The sequence below is a fragment of the Gopherus flavomarginatus genome, chromosome 9 (genome assembly GCF_025201925.1).
Source record: "Gopherus flavomarginatus isolate rGopFla2 chromosome 9, rGopFla2.mat.asm, whole genome shotgun sequence".
In the NCBI taxonomy this organism is placed as follows: domain Eukaryota; kingdom Metazoa; phylum Chordata; order Testudines; family Testudinidae; genus Gopherus; species Gopherus flavomarginatus.
In genome coordinates, this window is record NC_066625.1 from 34,908,345 (window position 1) to 34,929,800 (window position 21,456).

Consider the following 21,456-nt stretch of genomic DNA (forward strand, 5'->3'; position numbering starts at 1 on the left):
ATTGCCAGGACACTGTAGGATAAAGCATGCTCCAAAACGTCTGTTAGTCTATAAGGTGCCACAGGATTCTTTGCTGCTTTTACAGATCCAGACTAACACGGCTACCCCTCTGATACTGGATAAAGCATGGTTGTATTAGTGATGCTATAGCAGAGACGCTTGCTTAGCAATGACTTTGGGACTCCCATTCCTTATGCTGGTGAAGGCCAGGTGCATTACCTACACAATGGCGACTGCTTCTGGAGAAGGAGTAAAAGAACAGCCACCCAGTACACTGGCACTCCCGAATAGACAACTGATGGCAGCAATATAGAGAATGGCCTAGAAGAAAGTTTTCTGAGGTAGTCTCTTAGGTAAAAATAGTTGAAGGAGAAGGAGGTTCTTCAAAGAACTATTTTGAAAAGACACACTCTGTCCATGCTTTGATGGCTGAAATGGGAGAAGGAGAGCAGGCAAAAGTGATTAATAAGTAGCAGAGACTTGGTGTGTTGGTCGATCACAGGATGACTAGGAGCCACCAATGTGACATGGCTGCGAAAAAGACAATGTGACCCTAGGATGCAACAGGTGAGGCATTTCCAATAAAGCTACAGAAATATTCATGACATTGTATAAGAGACAGGTAAGACCTCATCTGGATTATGGTGTACAATTCTGGTAACCCATATACAGGAAAGATTAATTTAAATTGGAAGAGGATGGAACAACGCTTCAAATTGGAAGAGCTAGGATGATCAGGTGAATGGAGGGGACCGGAACAGCTTGACTTGTTTAGCTTAGCAAAACTGAGGCTGGGAGGGGATATGATCACTCTCTATAATACACCAGGGAGGATGAAGAGCTACTATTTAAGCTAAAGGACAATGTTAGCACAAGAACAAATGGGTATAAACTGGCCAAAAATAAAATTCAAGCTGGATATTACAAGACCTCTAACCATCAGAGGAGTGAGGTTCTGGAACAGCCTCCCACTAGGAGCTGTGGGGACAAACAATTAGTTTTAAGCAGCAAAGAGTCCTGTGGCACCTTATAGACTAACAGACGTATTGGAGCATGAGCTTTCATGGATGCATGTATTCACCCATGAAAGCTCATGCTCCAATATGTCTGTTAGTCTATAAGGTGCCACAGGACTCTTTGCTGCTTTTACAGATCCAGACTAACACGGCTACCCCTCTGATAATTAGTTTTAAGAGAAAGATAGACAACTTGAATGGGGTTGTATGACAGGGTTGCTTGTGACAGTGGAGGGCAGGGTTAGCCTGCCTTGAGGGTCCCGTTTGGTTCACGTCAGAAGATCCTAAAATTCTATGCTTTAATCTTCAGCTGGTCACCTGCAGGGTTGGGGAAGGGATTACCCCCCCTTCCCCAGTGTATTCTGTTTTTGTTTTTGTCTCCTTTTTCTAAAGCATCAGGAATGGCCACACCTGGAGATGGGTCACTAGACAGGGGGGGACCTGTGCTCTGTGGTGTCTCTGAGCATTCTCACTCTAGGGTGCTCGGCTTGGATCTTGCTCACATGCTCAGAGTCTAACTGATCACCACATGTACACTCTGGAAAGAACTATCACCAGATCAGATTGGTATTAACCTTGGGTTTGTTTGCCTTCATCAGCAGCATGAGGTGTCGTTCCCTTGCCAGGATCATCTGAGTATATCTCACTTAATCAATGTCCTGCCACTGGCCGGGCCTCAGGCATCAGTGCATCCCCGTCCCTTGCTCCCTCCCTCCCATTCTCTGCTTGTAGCAGATAATAGCCAAGGGTACATCTACACTTCACAAAAAAGACTTGCAGCAGTGAATCTCAGAGCCCAAGTCAACTGACTTGGGAGTGAAGGACTCATGCTACAGGGCTAAAAATAATAGTTTAGACATTTGAGTTCAGGCTGGAGCCCAGGCTCTGAAATCTGGCAAGGGAGGAGGGTTTTGGAGCCCAGGCTCCAGCCCAAGCCAAATGTCTACGCTGCTATTTTTAGCCCAGCAGTGAGAACCCAAGCTGCCTGATTCAGTTGCCTCAGGCTCTGAAACTCATTGCCAGGTTTTGTTTTTTTATTTTTTTGTTTTTCAGTTTAGATGTATCCTTGGTCTCCTGAGGGCTGTAATACTTTGGTCTAATTTCAGTTGTTGGTTTACTGTATGGGTGTTGGGTAGTGTTGGTGGCCTGGGACAGACAGGAGATCAGACTAGATGATCTATTGCTCTCTTCTGGCCTTAAATTCTTTGACTCTAAACAGCATATTTATTATAAAATGATGCCATATTACTGAGTTCAATTTAAAAACTTGTCTTTTTCCTTTACATCAGTTTTACTCAGTCATTAGTTGCATTTTAAAAGGCAGAGAAAAGTTAGGCATCTCATATGGGCTACACACAGGTTCTAAGGCAGGGGCGGGCAAACTTTTTGGCCTGAGGGCCACATCAGGTTTTGGAAATTGTATGGAGGGCCAGTTAGGAGAGGGGTGCATGGCCTGCCCCCTCATTCGCCCCCCACCCCACTTCCTGGGCCCTGACGAACCACCTGCAGGACTCCTGTCCCATCCAACCCCTCCTGTTCCCTGACAGCCCCCCGGTATCCTTGTCCCATCCATCACCCCCCGCTCCCTGTCTCCTGACCACCCCCAGAACCCGTCCCTGACTGCCCCCCGCCGCACCATCCAACCTCCTCTCCTTCCTGACTGCCCCCCCCGGAACCTCCGCCCCATCCACCTCCTCCCTCCCTGTCCCCTGACCACCCCTGGAACCCCTACCCCTGACTGCACCTCATTGCCCCTTCCAACCCCCCCACTTCCTGACTGCCCCCCTGGACCCTTGCCCCAACCAACACCCCTGTTCCCTGCCCTCTGACCGCCCCGACCCCTATCCACACCCCTGACCCCTGCCCACCACCCTGAATTCCCCTGCCCTCTATCCAACCCCCCCGTCCCCTTGCCGCACTGCCTGAAGCCAAGCACTGCACAGCACAGAGCACCGGGTCAAGCCAGGCTCTGCAGCGGCACTACCCCGGGAGCTCGCAGCCCTGCCGCCGAGAGCATTGCGCCGGCCGCGGGGTGAGCTGAAGCTGAAGGGGAGGGGGAAACAGCAGAGGAGGGGCTGGGGGCGAGCCTCCAGGGCCAGGAGCTCAGGGGCCAGGCAGGAAGGTCCTGCAGGCCGGATATGGCCTGCGGACTGTAGTTTGCCCACCTCTGTTCTAAGGCCTTAAATCTGAAAAGCTTAAAACACTGCTTCTACAGTGGATTCAAAGTTATAGCAACTTTAATAGCCTACATGTCAGGGAATGACTTTAACCTAAAAATGACCAATGATAATTAATGTTTTTCTACACAAGAAGAAAAGCACTGACAACGCTCTGAGAAGGCCTAGTACACAAACCAGAAATCAACTGGTCATGCACTGATGCCCAAGGAATGGGCACAATTCATCCAGCAGCACAAGAAGATAGTGCTGGAAGAGGAGTGGTGACTGAAAAAGCAAAGAACCCCGAAAGGACAAAATACCTTTATTCACTCTCTCTAAATCCCATAAGTACCAATCAATCAGAAAAGTCTTATCAAAAGGAGAGATGACTTCCCCAGATATACCAGTGAACAGGAGGGATAAAATGGAAAGAATTTAATACTTAACACACATTCAAAGGGCTTTTCTCATGAAACAGGCGGGTGTTATTTCATTATTGCCAAAGGAACTAAATTATCTGCCCAAATAAGAATGAAAGTTTCAGGTTCCAGGCAGTGAGTTTTTAAATCTTTTGGGACGTTCAATCCCCAGGATTTGCATTTGAGAAACATGTTCTCACACCAGCGGTTGTTAGGGGATTATTGTTGGCACAATCACAACTGAACTGCTAGCGCTACTGGATGTTATTACAGACACTGTCAGGGGCGAAAAATGAACAGAAGGTTGGGGACTAGTATAATTAAAGTTACAACATACTCCTCTTTCTACAGCAGCATCCCTTTGAAATGAAAAGGAAACAGCGTTGTCCTTTGAATAGGCTGGTGGTGTGTGTCATCTGCTCAGTGCCACTTTAATTAAAAAAACCTGTGCAATCTTTAAATCACTTTTCTCATTAGGAAATGCACTCTGGCCGATGTCATTAGCTGTGCAACCTCAGCACAGTACGCACAACTGCTTTGTGCTAAGTGCACTATAAATTACAGTCTCATTATTCAACCAGTCTCTGGATCAGAGTGAGATTTCACCCTATAAAACATTCATTTGTTCAAGGAAGGTTCGGTAGGAATCAGTTCTCAATATTGAATGGAACCGAGGGGTGCTACTGCTGAGTTAATCTAATTAGACTGCAGTTGCTCTTTTTACTAGCAAGCTATTTAACTAAACACACAGACAAACGTAACAAAAGAATTTACTATAATTTCTCCTACAAAAGATTGTTAAGATTTGATTGGAAGAACAAAAAGCAAATAAGGACTGGAAAATCAATGTGGTGTTTAGGAAAAAGTTTTGACAGTTTAAGGGACTAGGTATTGCACTGCATTAAATGCAATTATCTAGCACTTCAGTCATTTTTCTTCTGTTGATTCTGGAAAGGATACAGTGATGATAAAGTCCAGAACAACTGTCATTTTCAAACTGTCAGTGTTAGATCACAGAGAGACAACTTCTGTTTGTAAGAGAGACGAGTTTTTGAGCTTACACAGTTTTTCTTCAGCTACTACCTCAACCATCTTGTCTCTCTAATATCCTGGGATCGACATGGCTACAACACAGCATTCAGTCTTAGATTATACTAATTTTAGAGCAATTTTTTTTCAAGCATAAGACAAATTGTCCACTTCATCGACAAATTGCCAAAGGTGCTGAAGCATCACCTGAAAAGCAAACTGAGACTGATGGAGGAGGATGGAAAAAAGCAACAGCGGGTATTTTAGGATGGCAGGGCAGTAATGCTTAAGTAGATGCACTATTGCACTGTCATTTTTTCCACCAAGTTTGAGAACAGGAGATGAGCAGTGAAATCCCAAGGTTCATTTTAAAAACCTAATTCTGCTTCCTCTCCCAATGGCCAAACTCTGATTTCTAGAAATTTTAAAAATCTTCATTGTCCAGTGACTTCAGCTGCAGTTCTGGCTGCTCAGCACTTTTTGACAATGTAGCTATCAAATGGATGTAGGTACAGCCTTTTCCCCTAGGCGGTGGTACTTGAGTTACTGGTTAACGATGCTTCCCTGCACGGGGATGATGGAGGTGTTTGGCCAATCTTTTTCTTTAAATGTGGGGTCTGTTTTTAACATGACTGCTCCTACACCTTCTGCTGTTAATCCTCTTCATCTCCCTTCCCCATTCCTGGTATTCCCCTTATCTGGGCTTTTCTGTCAAGTGACCAATTTCCTAGGTGCTACCAACACTAGGCCTGAGATCTGTGTGCTAAGTGACGAGAAGTGGGCTGTGCTATTTGACACATGAGGCTTTGCAGCAGCAGCAGTAACCAGGAAAATTACCAAGTTACTTGCAACTGGTTTCCAGAGGTGATGAGTCCCTGAAATTTCCATTTAAGTTATACCATCATTGTAAGCATCAAGGAATAGAAACATTAGTAACCCAGGCGACTAGGCTAGTTCAACTGGCTATTTTCAACAGTTAAAAATTATTATTTTTACACATTTTTATAAATAACATTTTATAAAATGATCTGTGGCAAGATTGGTCTCACTGGTGAAGAGGTCTTCCAGACCCACCATCCCCCTGAAGGGTACATGCTGAGAGATAACTAAAGGGGTTGGTAAGCCACTACAGCCAATGAGATCTCAGCTTTCAGCCAATCCACAGTTCAAATAAGACTGATCTCCCATAGTTTTTCAGATCTCATTTCTGTCAAACAATGAAGTGGGACCTGCAAACTTCTCCTAGTTCCAGAAATACTTAAGCGATGGATTTATGTCAGGCAGCTGAGCATCTGCATAGAGCTGAAAAACCAGTTGTCCTCAAGCCTGAATTGAGACCCAAGATATGACCTGGACATCAGTTTATCCTTGCTGGTTCTAAGAACAACATTATTTTGAAGGTAATTAATAGGATGTGATGTAGAGTTTCATTTTACCCCATAAGAATCATAGTTCTCTGGTTCCCTAATCTAGAAGTCAATACTATTCTCTAGTACACCATAAACATGCAATACAAACTATCGTGTGATCTGATGTCCCTGATGGAATCCCCTGAAAGTCTATCACAGGTTAAAAGCACTTCTTCTTGCTGTTGTTTTACTGCCCTGCCACAAAACAAGTGATGCAAGTGGTGGCTGGAGCAAGCCTGCTTACTAGAGCATCAACAATAACTGAAACGTAGGGGGGAAGGGAAGTGGATTAATGCTGCTCGAGTAGCCCAGGAAGAGATTTCCTGCCAGATGCCTCTTGACTTCAATACACAAATATTTAAATGAACACGGGGTTCCCACAAACAATCATACTTTACAGGGACCATGCAGTTGGAAGACCTAGGCATGGACTCTTAGATATGGGACACAATGCACTCAGTGGCAGGGCCCTGAGTATGGAAGAAGAGAATGAACTCAAGCCTGATGGCATTCAGATCTAGGTATAAACCATACCTTCTTCTTGAAGACATCTCCCCAGGACAGATGTCTTAAAAATACATTTTTGCACACACAAAGTCACAGTACCCACCTCATGGAATGGAGAAATACATATCCTTTTGTTACAAGCTGTTATATGCCTTAAAGTTGCGTGGTGCTTATGTATCACCTTAATAAATATCTATAACCCTATGTGTATGTGTAGATATTGTGTCTGTGGGATATATGAGGTGCTATATACATAAGCCCTCTGAACAGCTGGATGCAAATTCATTACTAATTGCCATGTGGAAATTCATAAATGGTCTCAAACAGCAGTCCAAAATATTTCCAGTCCCAGTATAAAGATTTGATAGTACTTGAACAGAAAGGAAAAATCAGATTTTAGGCTTCATTACAAGTTTTCTTTCAGTCAGGGATGTATGTACTTCTTTTCTGCCAAGGATCTGCATATGGACTACAGCATTATAAACCAAAGGGGCGAAAATACCAGGCTGGCTATGGATTAGAAACACATGGACTAATGATCAAAGCGATGATGCTGATAAAAAGGGAAGCTAATGGGAAACTGGATAACATGGATTACTAAACTGTCAAACTCCTTGATTGACCTGTCAATCATACACCAATTTTTCAAGACCCTTGTTATCTTTTAGACAGTTTCTTTTATACGTCATATGAACAATGGAGCAAGACAGCTGTACTAGTGCTGTCCAATCAGCATGTAGAAATACTTTTCTCACAATATGTCTGTACTGTGGCAGATATCATAGATTTTATTAAATGATCCTGTTTCCCCCATGGTTATAAAGCAGCCTACATCTCCTATGAACCTCCCTCATCAACTGTGCTTTGCTGCTCACCATTCCTATTTCCACACAAAAACCTGCAGTATGCAAAACACACTTTCAGGACAGATTTCTGGGCAAGAGAACAGCATAAAGAGATTAGAAGGAATTTCTAATCCCCAATGGGGGAAGGTATACAAAAATATGGAGCTAAATTCTGTAACTTTTCATTTTCGGACCCCAAATGGATGCAAATTCATGCTGCAAAAGCAAAATTAACATGCATACATACTTTGAGTACCAATAGCCTCATGCACAGCCCTTCAATGCAGAATATTTCTGCCAGGGGTAGGGGCAACTCATACTGGCAAAGAAGGATATGATCTACATATGCAAGACACTAAGGTCTGAGAAAAGGAAGCTTTGTGTATCAAAAACACTTCACAATACATACACAAATTACTGAAGTATAGGCTGATGTGGAAACAGTAAACATGTATGGGTTAAAATAAAGGATAAAAAAAGCATGGGCTAGTAATGATAAGAAGTAAACCCAAAGATTGACAGTAGCAGTAACACAAACTACACGGAACAAGTAGCTGAAAGGATGACTGGTGAAAGATTTGCGGCAACCTGTATATGAAATGGAAAAGGAGGAAGGAAGGAAAGAAATCCATCAGGAAATCCAAATATAAAAGGAAGGGAGAAAGCAAACTGAACTAATGCAACTCAGGGAGTCAAGGGAACACACAAGACTCATACAAAACAAGAATGAAGGCCACATGAGGGGGAACTCCAAAATGCCTAAACTTTTAATAGCTATTTTTGAGCAGTTTTCAGTCAAAAGAATGACAATGAGAAGGTTAGAGAACTTTGTGCAAGGAGACTATTAGACACACTAATTGACAAAGCACTGAGAAAACAGTAAGAGCTTGTCTGCATGACAAGTTTCTGCTCTGCAAGTCAGGGTGTGAATCTACAGTGCACCAGCTTGCTGCAACCTAACATGCTGTGTGGACCCTGCTATAGGACAGTGAAAATCAGCTTGCAAAATGTAGTACGTCAAGCTGCACTCTGGCACTTCTAGTGCACTGTGGCAGTGTCCACACAAAATGTTACTTTGAAGCAAGCTGGTGAGCTGTAGAGTCACACCTTGGCTTGCCATGTAGAAAAGCCCAAAGGAAATAAAGAGTACCTGATAAAAAATGGTTACTCACCTTTTGTAACAGTTGTTCTTCGAGATGTGTTGTTCATGTCCATTCCTATCAGGTTTGTGTGTGCACGTGCATGCTGGCCAGAAGATTTTTCCCTTAGCAGCATCCATTGGGTCAGCCTGGGCACCTCCTGGAGTCGCACCCTCATGGCACCTAATATATAGCCCTGCCAACCCGCCACCCCTTCAGTTCCTTCTTGCCAGCTACTCTGACAGACGGGTAGGAGGGTGGGTATTGGAATGGACATGAACAACACATCTCAAAGAACAACAGTTACGAAAGGTGAGTAACCATTTTTTCTTCTTTGAGTGCTTGTTCATGTCAATTCCAATCAGATGACTCCCAAGCCAAATCTAGGAGGTGAGGTCGGAGTTGTCCACTGACTGAGGTACTGCTCTACCAAAGGCCACATCATCTCTGGCCTGCCTAGTAATTGCATAGTGAGTGGCGAAAGTGTGTATGGATGACCACGTTGTCGCTCTGCAGATTTCCTGGGTGGGGACTTGAGCCAGGAATGCTGTTGATAAAGCTTGTGCCCTTGTAGAGTGTGCCATTATGGGGAATGCTGGAATCCATGCTAGACTGTAGCACTCTAATGCATGACACAATCCATGATGAAATGTGATGGGTCAAAGCTCGCTGACCCTTCATCCTGTCCGCTACTGCCACAAAGAGCTGTACTGACTTCCTGAACGGTTTCGTCCTCTCGATGTAAAAGGCCAGTGCCCTGTGGACATCTAGAGTGTGGAGCCTCTGTTCTCCGCTACTTGAATGAGTTTAGGGTAGAAAACTGGGAGGAAAATGTTCTGGTTGATGTGGAACTGCGACACAACCTTTGGGAGGAAGGACAAATGGGGTCTGAGCTGAATCTTGTCCTTAAAAAATACGGTGTAGGGAAGTTCAAATGTTAGAGCCCTGAGCTCAGACACTCTCCAGGCTGAAGATATCGCCGGTTGGCGGACATGTGGGTACAACCTGTCGAGGCCCTTCAGGAAGTGGCTGACTAGAGGGTTAGCAAAAACTGAACGGCCCTGTACTCCCAGACGGAAAGCCAAGATGGCAGCCAGGCGCATGCTTATAGAGGACAAGGAGAGACCCTCCTGCTTCAAGTGGAGAAGATAATCCAAAATGTGGGGCACAGAGGCTAGCGCCAGGGGCAAGTCGCGCTGTGCTGACCAGACTGAAAATCTCTTCCACTTGGTCAAGTATGTGGCCTTAATGGAGGGTTTCCTACTGCCGAGAAGGACCTGTCTGACTTGTTCTGAAAAAGAAAACTCGAACGGATTCAACCATGGAGCCTCATGCTGTAAGATGGAGCAGCTGCAGGTTCGGGTGTTGGAGATGCCCGTGATCCTGAGTAAGAAGATCCGGAAAGTGCAGCAAGGTAATCGGGGGTCCCACGGACATGTCTAGGAGAGATGTATACCAATGCTGATGGGGCCAGGCCAGTGCTATGAGAATGACCTGAGCTTGGTCTCTGCAGATCTTGAGCAGGATCTTGTGGAGAAGCGGTATTGGCAGGAAGGCGTATAGAAGAGCTCCCCACAATGGAGGAGGAACGCATCTGCTTTGGAACCCAGACTGTGATTCTAGAAGGAGCAGAACTGCTGACACTTCCTGTTGCGTTGCGTGGCGAAGAGGTCTATCAGAGGACAGCCTCACCTCTGAAAGACCGAACATGCAATGTCTGGCTGAAGGGACCACTCATGGTTGTGGAAGGACCTGCTGAGGTGGTCCACCAGCTCGTTCTGGACCTCGGGAAGGTACAACACCTGTAGATCGACTGAGTGTTCTATACAAAAGTCTCATAGCCTGTGTAGAACTTCCTGGCACAGGGGAGAGGAGCGTGAACCCTGGTTTGCTGATATAGAACATCACAGTCATATTGTCCGTCATGACCGATACACATTGACTTTCTAGATAAGGGCAGAATGACTGACATGCTAGGCGCACCGCTCTGAGCTCCCTGACATTGATATGAAGAGGGAGATCTGTCTGTGACCAGAGGCCCTGAGTCCTGCGGTCCTCCAGATGTGCTCCCCATCCCAAATCTGATGGGTCTGTCACTAGGGATGGCTGTGGGGCAGCGACAGGAACTCCTGAGCACACCTGCTGAATGTCTGTCCACCACCAGAGCGAGTTGAGGATAGGCTGAGGCAGGGTCACAATCCTGTCCAAGCTGTCCCTGGCAGGTCTGTACATTGACGCAAGCCACGACTGGAACGGCCAAAGCCTGAGTCTGGCGTGTCGTACCACATATGTACAGGCTGCCATATGCCCAAGAAGCTTCAGGCAATTTCTCGCGGTGATGGTGGGCAACTGCATGAGTCCTTGGATCATGATGTTGAGAGCCTGAAATCTCACCTGCAGGAGGAATGCTCTGGCTTGAGTTGAGTCCAGTACCACTCCATGACCTCTATCCTCTGGTCTGGGGAGAGAGTCGATTTGGCTTTGTTCAGGAGCAGGCCCAGATTCTTGAAGATGGCTCTGATAAATGCCACCTGAGCTTCCACCTGATCTCTGGAACGGCCTTTGATCAACCAGTTGTCGAGGTACGGGAACACCTGCACCTGATGTCTCCACAGAAAGGCGGTGACGACTGCCATGCACTTGGTGAATACTCAAGCTGCTGCTGACAGGTCGAATCGGAGGACAGTAAATTGGTAATGGGAACCATTTCTGTGGTTGTGCCCAATTGCTATGTGAAAATATGCATCCTTCAAGTCGAGGGCAGCATACCAGTATGCTGGATCCAGTGAAGGGATAATGGAGGTCAGGGAGACCATAGAGAACCTGAGTTTCCTCACAAACTTGTTGAGGTTGTGCAGGTCCAGGATAGGCCTGAGGCCACCTTTGGCCTTTGGTATTAGGAAATAGCAGGACTAGAAACCCTCGCCCCTGTGTTCCAGTGGAACCTCCTCCACTGCCTCTAGTGCTAGGAGCGAATGCACCTCCTGAATGAGAAGTTGCTCGTGAGAAGGGTCTCTGAAGAGGGATGGGGAAGGGGGGTGGGAGGGCACAGAACTGGATGGAGTATCCCCTCTCTACCGTGCAGAGCATCCAAGAGGTCCGACGTGATATGGGACCATGCACGGTAGAAAGGGGATAGTTGGGAGGAAAAGTTAAGGTGGGGTAGATCCAGTCTGGAACATCGTCCTCGACCGCACCTTCAAAAGGCTGGTTTAGGGCCAGACGGCGGTTTGGGATGGACAGAATCTTGATTAGTGGAGGGATATTGCCTCCTCCTGCTGCTCCGGTTCCTCCTCTGAGAACTGTCCTGGCAGTTCTGCTACTGGAACCTTTGAGGAGGTTGCAGGAGGAAGTGTTTCCACTGTGTGGCAGGGGTATGCAAGCCCAAGGATCTGAGGGTGGCTTGGAAGTCTTTTAGCTGTGGAGCCATTTGCCCATATTCTCTGAAAACAGAGTCTCGCCCTCAAATGGGAGGTCCTGAATGGTTTGCTGGACCTTGTAGGGTAACCCTGAGACTTGCAGCCAGGCCCCCTGCTGCATAGCTAACCCTGTCGCCATTACTCTAGTGGTAGCATCTGCAGCATCAAACGCTGCCTGCAATGAGGCGTGGGAGACTAGCTTCCCTTCTTCTACCCAGGCGGTGAACTCTGACCGAGAATCCGAATGGACAAGCTCTGTGAACTTCGCCATTGCTGCACAGGTGTTATAAGAGTACATGCTCACAGTGGCCTGTTGGTTAGCAATACGGAGTTGTAAACCACCAGTCGAGTAGACCTTCCTACCCACAAAGTCTAGGTGTTTAGCGTCCCTATTCTTTGGGGAAGGACCTTGGAAGCCCTGTCTTTCCCATTGGTTAGCTGCATCGACCACCAGCAAGTCTGGAGGTGGGTGGGAGTACAGATGCTCAAAGCCTCTGGAAGGTACAAAATACTGCTGCTCATTGTGTTTGGCAACGGGTGGCAAGGATTCCAGAGTCTACCACAGGGTCTTAGTGGTGTCTACAATCATTTTTATGAGGGCTACCCGTGAAGGTCCTGAGGGTGCTAGGATGTCCACCATGGGATCCACCTCCACTACCACCTCCTCAGCCTTGATGCCCAGACTCTGGGAAGCCCTGCAGAGCAGCTGCTGCAGGACTCCGTTGTCCTCTAACACAGGCACTATGGTTGTCCCTGCCAACGGTTCGTTTGGCAACGAGGAGGAGGAAGTGTGTGCCAGTAGTGGAAACTCCCTACCACCTGCCCCGGAGGGGTCACATGACTCCCAGGGCAGCGCTGGAGGAAGTGGTGCCGATGACGGTGCCGGGGCCATAGGCATTGGAACAGGTGTTGGCATCAGTCTCAACGGAGGGAGCTGCCAGCGTCGGGGGGCCTGGTGCCAACATTGGTACCGGGGCCACAGGTGCCTGCATCGAGGTTGACGTCGACAATGGTGCAGGTGTGGGAGATGGGTGCGTCGACACCATGACGGCCAGTGCCGCAGTTGGAGCTGAGCACGGTGCCGGAATCGACTATGGGGTGGGAAGCAAAGGGGTCGGGACCGTAGGCACTGAGGGCAGATGCGCAGTGGAAGGCAGTACGAAAGCAGCGGAGGCCACTGAAGATGTTGCTGACTGTGAGCTCTGGGTTCCTTCCTGCCCCTGGTGAAAAGCCCAGGGGGTCCAGAAGGGCCACTAAGGTCAATTCTGCCACTGCAGAGGCCACTCCTGATGCTCCCTTCTGTCTCTACCTGACCTCGCTCTATGACTTCTGCTCCTACCCAAGCGATAGGAGTCAGACTCCGACTCCGAGGTCTCAGACACTGAAGACCATGAAGGAGCTGATCCTCAATGCCTCAAACGTTGAGAGCTCGGGGAGGTGTTGATGGACAAGGCGAAGGGGAACATCTTGACATTACAGCTGACTTCCCTTTAGAGTGTACCAGAGGATGCGGCTCTGTCAGTGCTGAGGGTTCCTCTCTGGCAGGCAAGAATGGTGACATCAGGTAAAGGAGGTCTCGAGCAACCTGGTACGCTTCTGGCATGTACGGGAGCTGCAGCTGCTGTGTAGGCGCCGGTGATGGAGATGGGGCTGGACTTGACTGCCGCACCTGGGCAGGAGTCGACATGGCTCCAGAAGGAGATGCCAAGGTTTGGCCCGCTTGGGGTCGCACAACTCGTGGCTTAGCCAGAGGAGAACGGTCGTCCGGCCTTTTCTTCTTTTGAGACACCGGCGAGTGAGAGCGGTGCCTACTGTCAGACAGACCATGTGAGGAGCCGTGGCGGTGCCGAGCATCCCTGGAGGAGTCCTTCCTCGGTGCCGAACTTGCCGATGACGCCAGGGCGCTCCAGGTCGAGGACAACGCCATAGGGGTCGGGTCTCTCGAGCCCGGGTTGGAGTGGGGGCATAGGGCTGCCTCCATGAGGATCACCTTGAGCCACTGTTCTCTTCCTTTAAGTGTTCTTGGATGGAACTCATGGCAAATCTTACAACGATCTTTCTGATGGGTCTCCCCCAGGCACCGTAGACATGATGAGAGCGGGTCACTTTTCGGCATGCATTTGGCACAGACCACGCAGTTCTTGAAACCCAGGTACCGCACCATACCACAGCACCGGAGTGTGGGGTGGGAAACCCCCAACAAACACTGTACTGTACTAAACTATTAATTCGAACAACACTAAGAACTAACTATGTACAACGAAATAGAGAAAAATCTTGCTGAGCAAGAGCCAAGGGAAGTTCCAGCCACCGTCACTGGTGGTAAGAAGGAACTGAAAGGGTGGCGGGTCATCAGGGTTATATATTAAGACGCCATGAGGGTGCAACTCCAGGGGGCACCCAAGCCGACCCAACAGATGCTGCTAAGGGAAAAATCTTCCAGCCAATGTGCATGTGTGCACACATATCTGATTGGAATCGACATGAACAAGCACTTAAAGAACTGTAAATACGTGCGCTGCAACATGCATCCATTGGTTTTAAAAGAACTAGAAAGAGGGAGTTCAGAACTGCTGAAAATTGGTTCTTCGTGAACCCTGGGAAGTATGTGAGAGATAAAAGGAGAAATAAAAGATGATAGGGGAAAAGTTGCAGTGATTGGAAAAGACAGCAGTTGCCTGATGCTGATCTAATTTATGCAGATTTTACAACAGCTTAATTCCACTGACTTATCAGCTAAAAGTGTGTTATCTTGTTTGCTCAAGATCTCTCCAGTTCAAAACTAGAGAATATAAAAATGATGATCTTATTAGTGGAGAGACAGCTCTGAGGATATGTATTAATTATCCTGCTGCTGTGGGAAGCGGCAGGAGGCAATGAAAGTCTTTTTGGCTATTGCTAGATAATAAACAGAGGCATGCACGATGGGGCAGAGGTTAAAAAAGTACATTTAGCTAAGCTAATGTTTTGTCTGGAAATACAAAACTTCCTTACCTCAAACCTCTCCTCCTCTACTCTGTGATGATCATCCAGTTGCTGCTCCAGATAGGCCAGATTACGGAATTTTTCAAGATAACTGCTATACTGTTTCTGCAGCTCCTCCTCGATCTTCTCATACTCATCCATAAAGGCTGGTCTGGAGAGCCCAGAGACAAAACAACACAGAAAACAAAATGATTTGAAGCCGCAGAACTCTGCAACATGCACTTTCCTTTTCTCAGTTCCCTCTGTATTCCCACTACTAGCCTAATCCAAAAAGCATCTTTCTTCACTCTAAATGCTCCACATTATTTTAAAGATACTAGAATCACTGGGCAAAATCCTACCCTCTATTGCACAGGTGTGCTGGGGCAAAGGAGAATTGTAGGCAGCCTTTCACCACACCTGCCCATGTAAGCAGAAAGACAGAATTTTCCCCTAGCAATAAGGACAACACTAGCAAGAGATTAGTTTTCTTGCTGATCAATGCTCCATACCTCAAAGTGGGCATGGTCCAGCCCAGGGGTCTCAAACCCAAATGACCACGAGGGCTACATGAGGACTAGTACATTGGCACGAGGGCTGCATTACTGACACCTCCCCCCTGCTGCCCTCGGCCCCGCCCCCACTCCACACCTTCCATGAGGCCCCGCCTCTTCCCACTCCTTCCCTGCCCCCATTCCAATCCCTACCCCAAAATCCCCACCCCAGCTCCACCTCCTCCCTGCTGCCAGGGGGTGTAGGAGGGGTGTAGGGTGTGGCAGGGGCTCAGGGCAGGGAGTTGGTGAGGGGTGTGGCAGGGGGTCAGGGCACTGGGTTGGGGTGTAGGAGGGGTGTGGCAGTGGGTTCAGGGCAAGGGGTCAGGTGCAGAGCAGGGGGTTGGGGTGCAGGAGGGGTGCGAGGTGCAGCAGGTGGCTCAGGGAAGGGGACTGGGGTGCAGGAGGGGTGTGGGCTGCAGCTGATGGCTCAGGGCAGGGGTCAGCGTGCAGGGTACAGTAGGGAGCTGGAGTATGGCAGGGGGCTCAGGGCAGTGGGTTGGGGTGCAGGAAGGGTGTGGCAGGGGGTCAGGGTGCAGGAAGGGGCTCAGGGTAGGGGGTTCAACTGCAGGAGGGGTTTAGGGGTGGGCTCTGGCCCAGCGCGCACTGGGGGCAGGGCAGGCTCCCTGCCTGTCTGCCCGCCCTGCCCCCGTGCTGCTCTGGGAAGCAACGTGGGGGAGCAAGGGCACAGGGCCGTGTGTTGCTGTTGCTTCAGGTACTGCCCCCAGCATCTCCCATTGGCCGGGAACGGGGAACCACAGTCAATGGGAGCTGCTGGGAGCGTTGCCTGAAGCAACATCAACACATGCCCCTGCGCCTCTCTTCTCCCACATTCTTTCCGCTTTCCTGAGAAGCGTGGGGGTAGGGCAGGCAGGCAGGCAGGGAGCCTGCCCTGCCCCAGGTGCACACCGGGCCAGAGCTGCTCTAGGTAAACGCTAGGGGAGGGTGGGGGGCTGTGAGGAGCTCGTGGGCCGCAGAAAATAACTTTGCAGGCCACATGTGGCCTGCGGGCTGCGTTTTTGAGACCCCCTGGTCCAGCCCCACAGCAGGCTAGCAGATGTTCTTCTACTTGATATCTGTGCCTGCCAGGATATGTTATTTCTCTGCAACAGAACTGTCCTAATAATGTGTCTGGCTGCATGCCCATCGCCCACCAGCAATGAATCATCATGCCACCCTGGGGCTCTTGTAGCACACAGACCAGTTCTGCTCTGCTGCCCACCCCCACCCCATGTGCCTCCATCTGGTAAAGACGGGATTTTATCATGGCATTTGTCATGAACATACAGCTAAGGGTAGCATAAAATCCCTCCTTTACCCATAAAGGGTTAAAAAGCTCAAATAACCTGGTTGGCACCTGACCAAAAGGACCAATAAGGGGAGAAGATACTTTCAAATCTGTGGGGGAAGGTTTTTGTTTTGTGCTCTCTTTGTTGTTATCTCCAGGACAGAGAGGGACCAGGGCAGAAAAAATACATCTACTAAAGTCATATCTGAAATAAGCATCTAAGACTACAACTGTAAGTAATAGCAAGGAAATATGTTAGGCTCTCTTTTGTTTTAGCTTGTGAATTTTCCTATGGTAAGAGGGAGGTTTATTCCTGTTTTTTGTAACTTTAAAGTTTTGCCTAGAGGGGAATCCTCTGTGTTTACCCTCTAAAATTACCTTCCGTCCTGATTTTACAGAGGTGCTTCTTTTACTTTTTTTTTTTTTAAATAATGAAGTTCTTCTTTTAAGAACCAGATGGGTTTTTAGGACACTAAAAACCAAAGGGTCTGGTCTGTGCTCACCTTGTTTACCTATTTGGTTGGTATATTATTCTCCAGCCTCCCTAGGAAAGAGGTTAAAGGGACTTGGGGGGATATTGGGGAAACAGGAACTCCAAGTGGTCCTTTTCCTGAATCTCTGTCTAACTCACTTGGTGGTGGCAGTGATACCGTCCAATGACAAGGAAGAATTTGTGCCTTGGGGAAGTTTTTAACCTAAGCTGGTAGAAATAAGCTTAGGAGGTCTTTCATGTGAGTCCCCACATCTGTACCCTAGAATTCAGAGTGGGGAGGGAACCCTGACAGCATTTATACACAAAGATAACGAAGGCACTTCCACCCCCTTGATTTCCTTATTCTCTCTCATTAAAGAGATCACAGATCAAGCAACTGCTCATACTCAATACAACATCCCAATATGACTGAAGCTAGAAACCAAATCTAAGGCCTGACTGTGTGTGCCTTGATTGCATGGCAGTCCAGGATGCTCTCTTGATGACCCTTCCCCATCCAAGGATACTTCATGACCTGTTTCTTCATCTACTACCTACCAGTGTCTGGAAAAGTTAGGAACATCTTAGAAATCAAGCAGCATGTTTCACCATTTCTTCTCCTAGAAGCATCTGCACCCAGAGATACCATCTGGATTTAATGACTTTTTTAAAGTCTGATCATTTTGAAAAGTTCAAGTGACAATTTAAAAATAAAGTAACATTTTGGCTGTCTTGACAGTAGCAAAATGTTAGTCAGTTTCAAAACCAGATGATTGGAAAATTAATAATTACAGCCTAGGCATGTTTGCAATGGCAAATCACTACATTTAGCGCACTCCTCAGAGGCCATCATATTTCCTGGATTTTTTACAGACTAATCAATCTTCACTACAGTGGGCATTAAGAAGACACTTCACCACCATTTATACTAATTCTGCAGTGGATAAAAGGTACATAGTCTTTACCGGACACTCTGTAGGGTCTGCAGTCGCTTCTGGTTTCTTTCCAGTTCCAGTTTTCTCTTTTCAATCTTGGCTTCCAAGTTGGCTTCATCCGAGGCCACGTTATTCAACATGTCCTTAGTCTTCTGGACTTGTTCCTGAAAGAGAGAATGAGTGGCTGAGTCATGGCCTGCAGAAGTGTAACTCCAATCATCTTTCAGACTCCGAGCCTGATTCTGCATTATCTTGCACCTTGTGTCATCACAGAATTTTGTAACCATGAGCCATGTTATGTATCCAGGCTCAGGCAAAGATCAGTCTTCCACCAGCATTCTTGTGTGTCACACTCTTATTACAATCATCATTTAGCTTTTCTTACATCATGGGTCTCACTGACAGCATTAGAAAGGTCATTATTTGGTTTACAAATCAAACGTATTTATTGTGGACACTACAGAGAAAATCCTGTTCTGTCGTAACAGCTGGCTTTTCCTCTTTCTGATCCTGGGATTAGATATAGATTACACAGTATTATTCTGCACTGCTGAGCACTGACACTGCATGAAAATAAACCAGCACCATTGTTTTGGGACCAAATATGGCCTCTGTGCGTGCATTCTGCAGTTTCAACTGAACAGTGTATTCTTCAGTTCTTGTCCTGAACTGTTACACGATATTGCGATTTTGAACAGCTGTCACATCCCACTCCAGAGTGGCCTGCATTTTAGTGGTGAGTAAAGTGATTTTTAGATGCAATGACTATAAAGACTAAAGGCACTGTTACAACTGTAACTGAAAACCATTATTAGGTTTGCCTGTGCCAAAGCAGGGTCACTCGGCTGGTTCCAATAAATTCTAGGACTTAGTTTACTACCCCCTGGGAGAAGTTCCTATATACAGTATCCACTGAGCCTTTTTCAGGTTCATTCTTCCTGAACAAAGTGAATCCGCATTCAAATGCACAGTAGATTTAAACTGAACCTGGTGCTGTTGTAATTGCAATATAGTTTACCGGAAAGGCTGGGTTTATTGCAGTGATTATGCTTTCAAAGGAGAATTATTTGAAAATGCAATCCAAGTACTTTTCCATTTCTGTTTGCCTTCAGTTAAATAAAAAGGAAATTCAATGGAGAATTCTACTCAGATGCAGCACTATGGCTGAGATTTTCAACAATTCAAAATGAGGAATTTCAAAGATATGTTTCCCAAAGCAACTGCAATTCAGCCAGTTTAGGCAGACTTGCAAAATTCTATATGTCCATGTGCCCAAGATGAGTAATCTATTTCTTGGCAGGCAAGAAAAATAGTTTTTTCATTATCACCATTATCATCACTCTGGCAAAGGCACCAGTATATTTGGTGCCTAGCCAGGTACATTTTCATAACAGTTTTCCAAGGCTGACAATGCTCATACGAAGTATATTGTGTCATAAAAATAAGAGGGCTGATCCTGTAAATACTACCAGGCATGCAGATTCTTCCTGGCTGTGTGTGCATGAGGTGGGTGGGAGAGAGTAGACAGTCTTTTCTCCCCTGCATGGCCCATACATGGGAACTAGATAAATTCATGGATGATGGGTCCATCAATGGCTATTAGCCAGGATGGGCAGGGATGGTGTCCCTAGCCTCTGTTTGCAAGAAGCTGGGAATGGGCAACAGGGGATGGATCACTTGATGAATACTGGGCTAGATGGACTTTTTGTCTGACCTAGTCTTGCTGTTCTTATAGTCTTATGCAAAAGGAATGCATTTAGGGTACTGCAGCCATGACTCCTCTAGGGGCATGTGATGCCTGAAAGAAGATGGGGAGGGGTGGACAGAAGGGACAGTGATGGCTCTGTCTCCCCGTCCAACATACCCAATGGTCAACAGAGCCAGCTGGAGTGAGGGTGGGGAAGCTGCATCCCACGGAGGGGTGCAGTGAGGGGGTGTTGTCTCTGTGCTCCTTAGAGCTCAGGGAACAGTTGGTCTCCCTTAACCAGATTACCTCCTGGGGTTCCTCTTGCAGCAACAGAGTTCTTCGTTATAAGTGCAATAGCAACCCTGCTAAGGTCTCCAGGACTAGCATTACTTCCTGACAAATATCACATTTTAAAAGAACCTAATCGGTCTTGATCTCTTTGTTTTTTCTTAGCCCTGCCATGGCCATCTTTTCAAAAATAAATTGCAATCAGAATAGTGCTACATACTCTACTGCAATCAGGAAGAGAAAGGGTAAAAAAACCTTCACATATGTTAAAATGTGCTGGGTATGTTCAAGGATTTGCTCCTTTGAAACTCTGATCGTTAAGAACGTTGTTTAATTAAGACAGAGCTATGTGTTTGTTGAAATTCCAGCAGTGAAGGTTATTTGCTGTTCAGCTAGAGTAGATCATTTCATTAATTGGTCTGGAACTAACCAGCTGAGGTAGGTTTGAGTTATTGATATTTCCCATGAAATTATCCACTCTAATATGCTGAGACTGGCTTACTGGAGCTACAGCCTAGGATATCAATACATATTAACAACATTCAAGATGCATATAGACTGTGAACAACAGAAAAAGCAGATGGAGAGATCACTTAGTGTATCTATTGATTTGGCATAGCTATTTAATCCTGAAGCTCTGCTTCCTCTAATAATATATATGTGAGTGTTGGATACAGTTAGAGCAGCAAAGAGTCCTGTGGCACCTTATAGACTAACAGATGTTTTGGAGCATGAGCTTTCGTGGGTGAATACCCACTTCGTCAGATACATGTAGTGGAAATTTCCAGGGGCAGGTATATATATGCAAACAAGAAGCAGGCTGGAGATAACGAGGTTAGTTCAATCAGGGAGGATGAGGCCCTCTTCTAGCAGCTGAGGTGTGAAAACCAAGGCAGGAGAAACTGGTTTTGTAGTTGGTAAGCCATTCACAGTCTTTGTTTAATCCTGAGCTGATGGTGTCAAATTTGCAGATGAACTGAAGCTCAGCAGTTTCTCTTTGAAGTCTGGTCCTGAAGGTTTTTTGCTGCAGGATGGCCACCTTAAGGTCTGCTATAGTGTGGCCAGGGAGGTTGAAGTGTTCTCCTACAGGTTTTTGTATATTGCCACTCCTAATATCTGATTTGTGTCCATTTATCCTTTTCTGTAGAGAAAAGAAGAAAGAAATCAACAGGACTCCACTAACCATCACATACAGTCCCCAGCTAAAATCCCTCCAACGCATCATCAGGGATCTACAACCCATCCTGGACAATGATCCCACACTTTCACAGGCCTTGGGTAGCAGGCCAGTCCTCACCCACAGACAACTTGCCAAACTGGAACATATTC

The 21,456-nt window shown here is 46.9% G+C and overlaps 1 protein-coding gene across 1 annotated transcript in view; it reads right to left on the reverse strand.

The window, feature by feature from the left end:
• CLUAP1 (clusterin associated protein 1) overlaps window positions 1–21,456 on the reverse strand; it is a 179,144-nt gene that overhangs the window by 97,868 nt on the left and 59,820 nt on the right. Inside the window, exons 7-8 of the mRNA XM_050968367.1 lie at window positions 18,183–18,316; window positions 14,937–15,078 (exon numbers count right to left, since the gene is read on the reverse strand). Of these exons, the coding sequence (XP_050824324.1) occupies window positions 14,937–15,078; window positions 18,183–18,316 (276 nt within the window). The remainder of the gene's footprint in view (window positions 1–14,936; window positions 15,079–18,182; window positions 18,317–21,456) is intronic.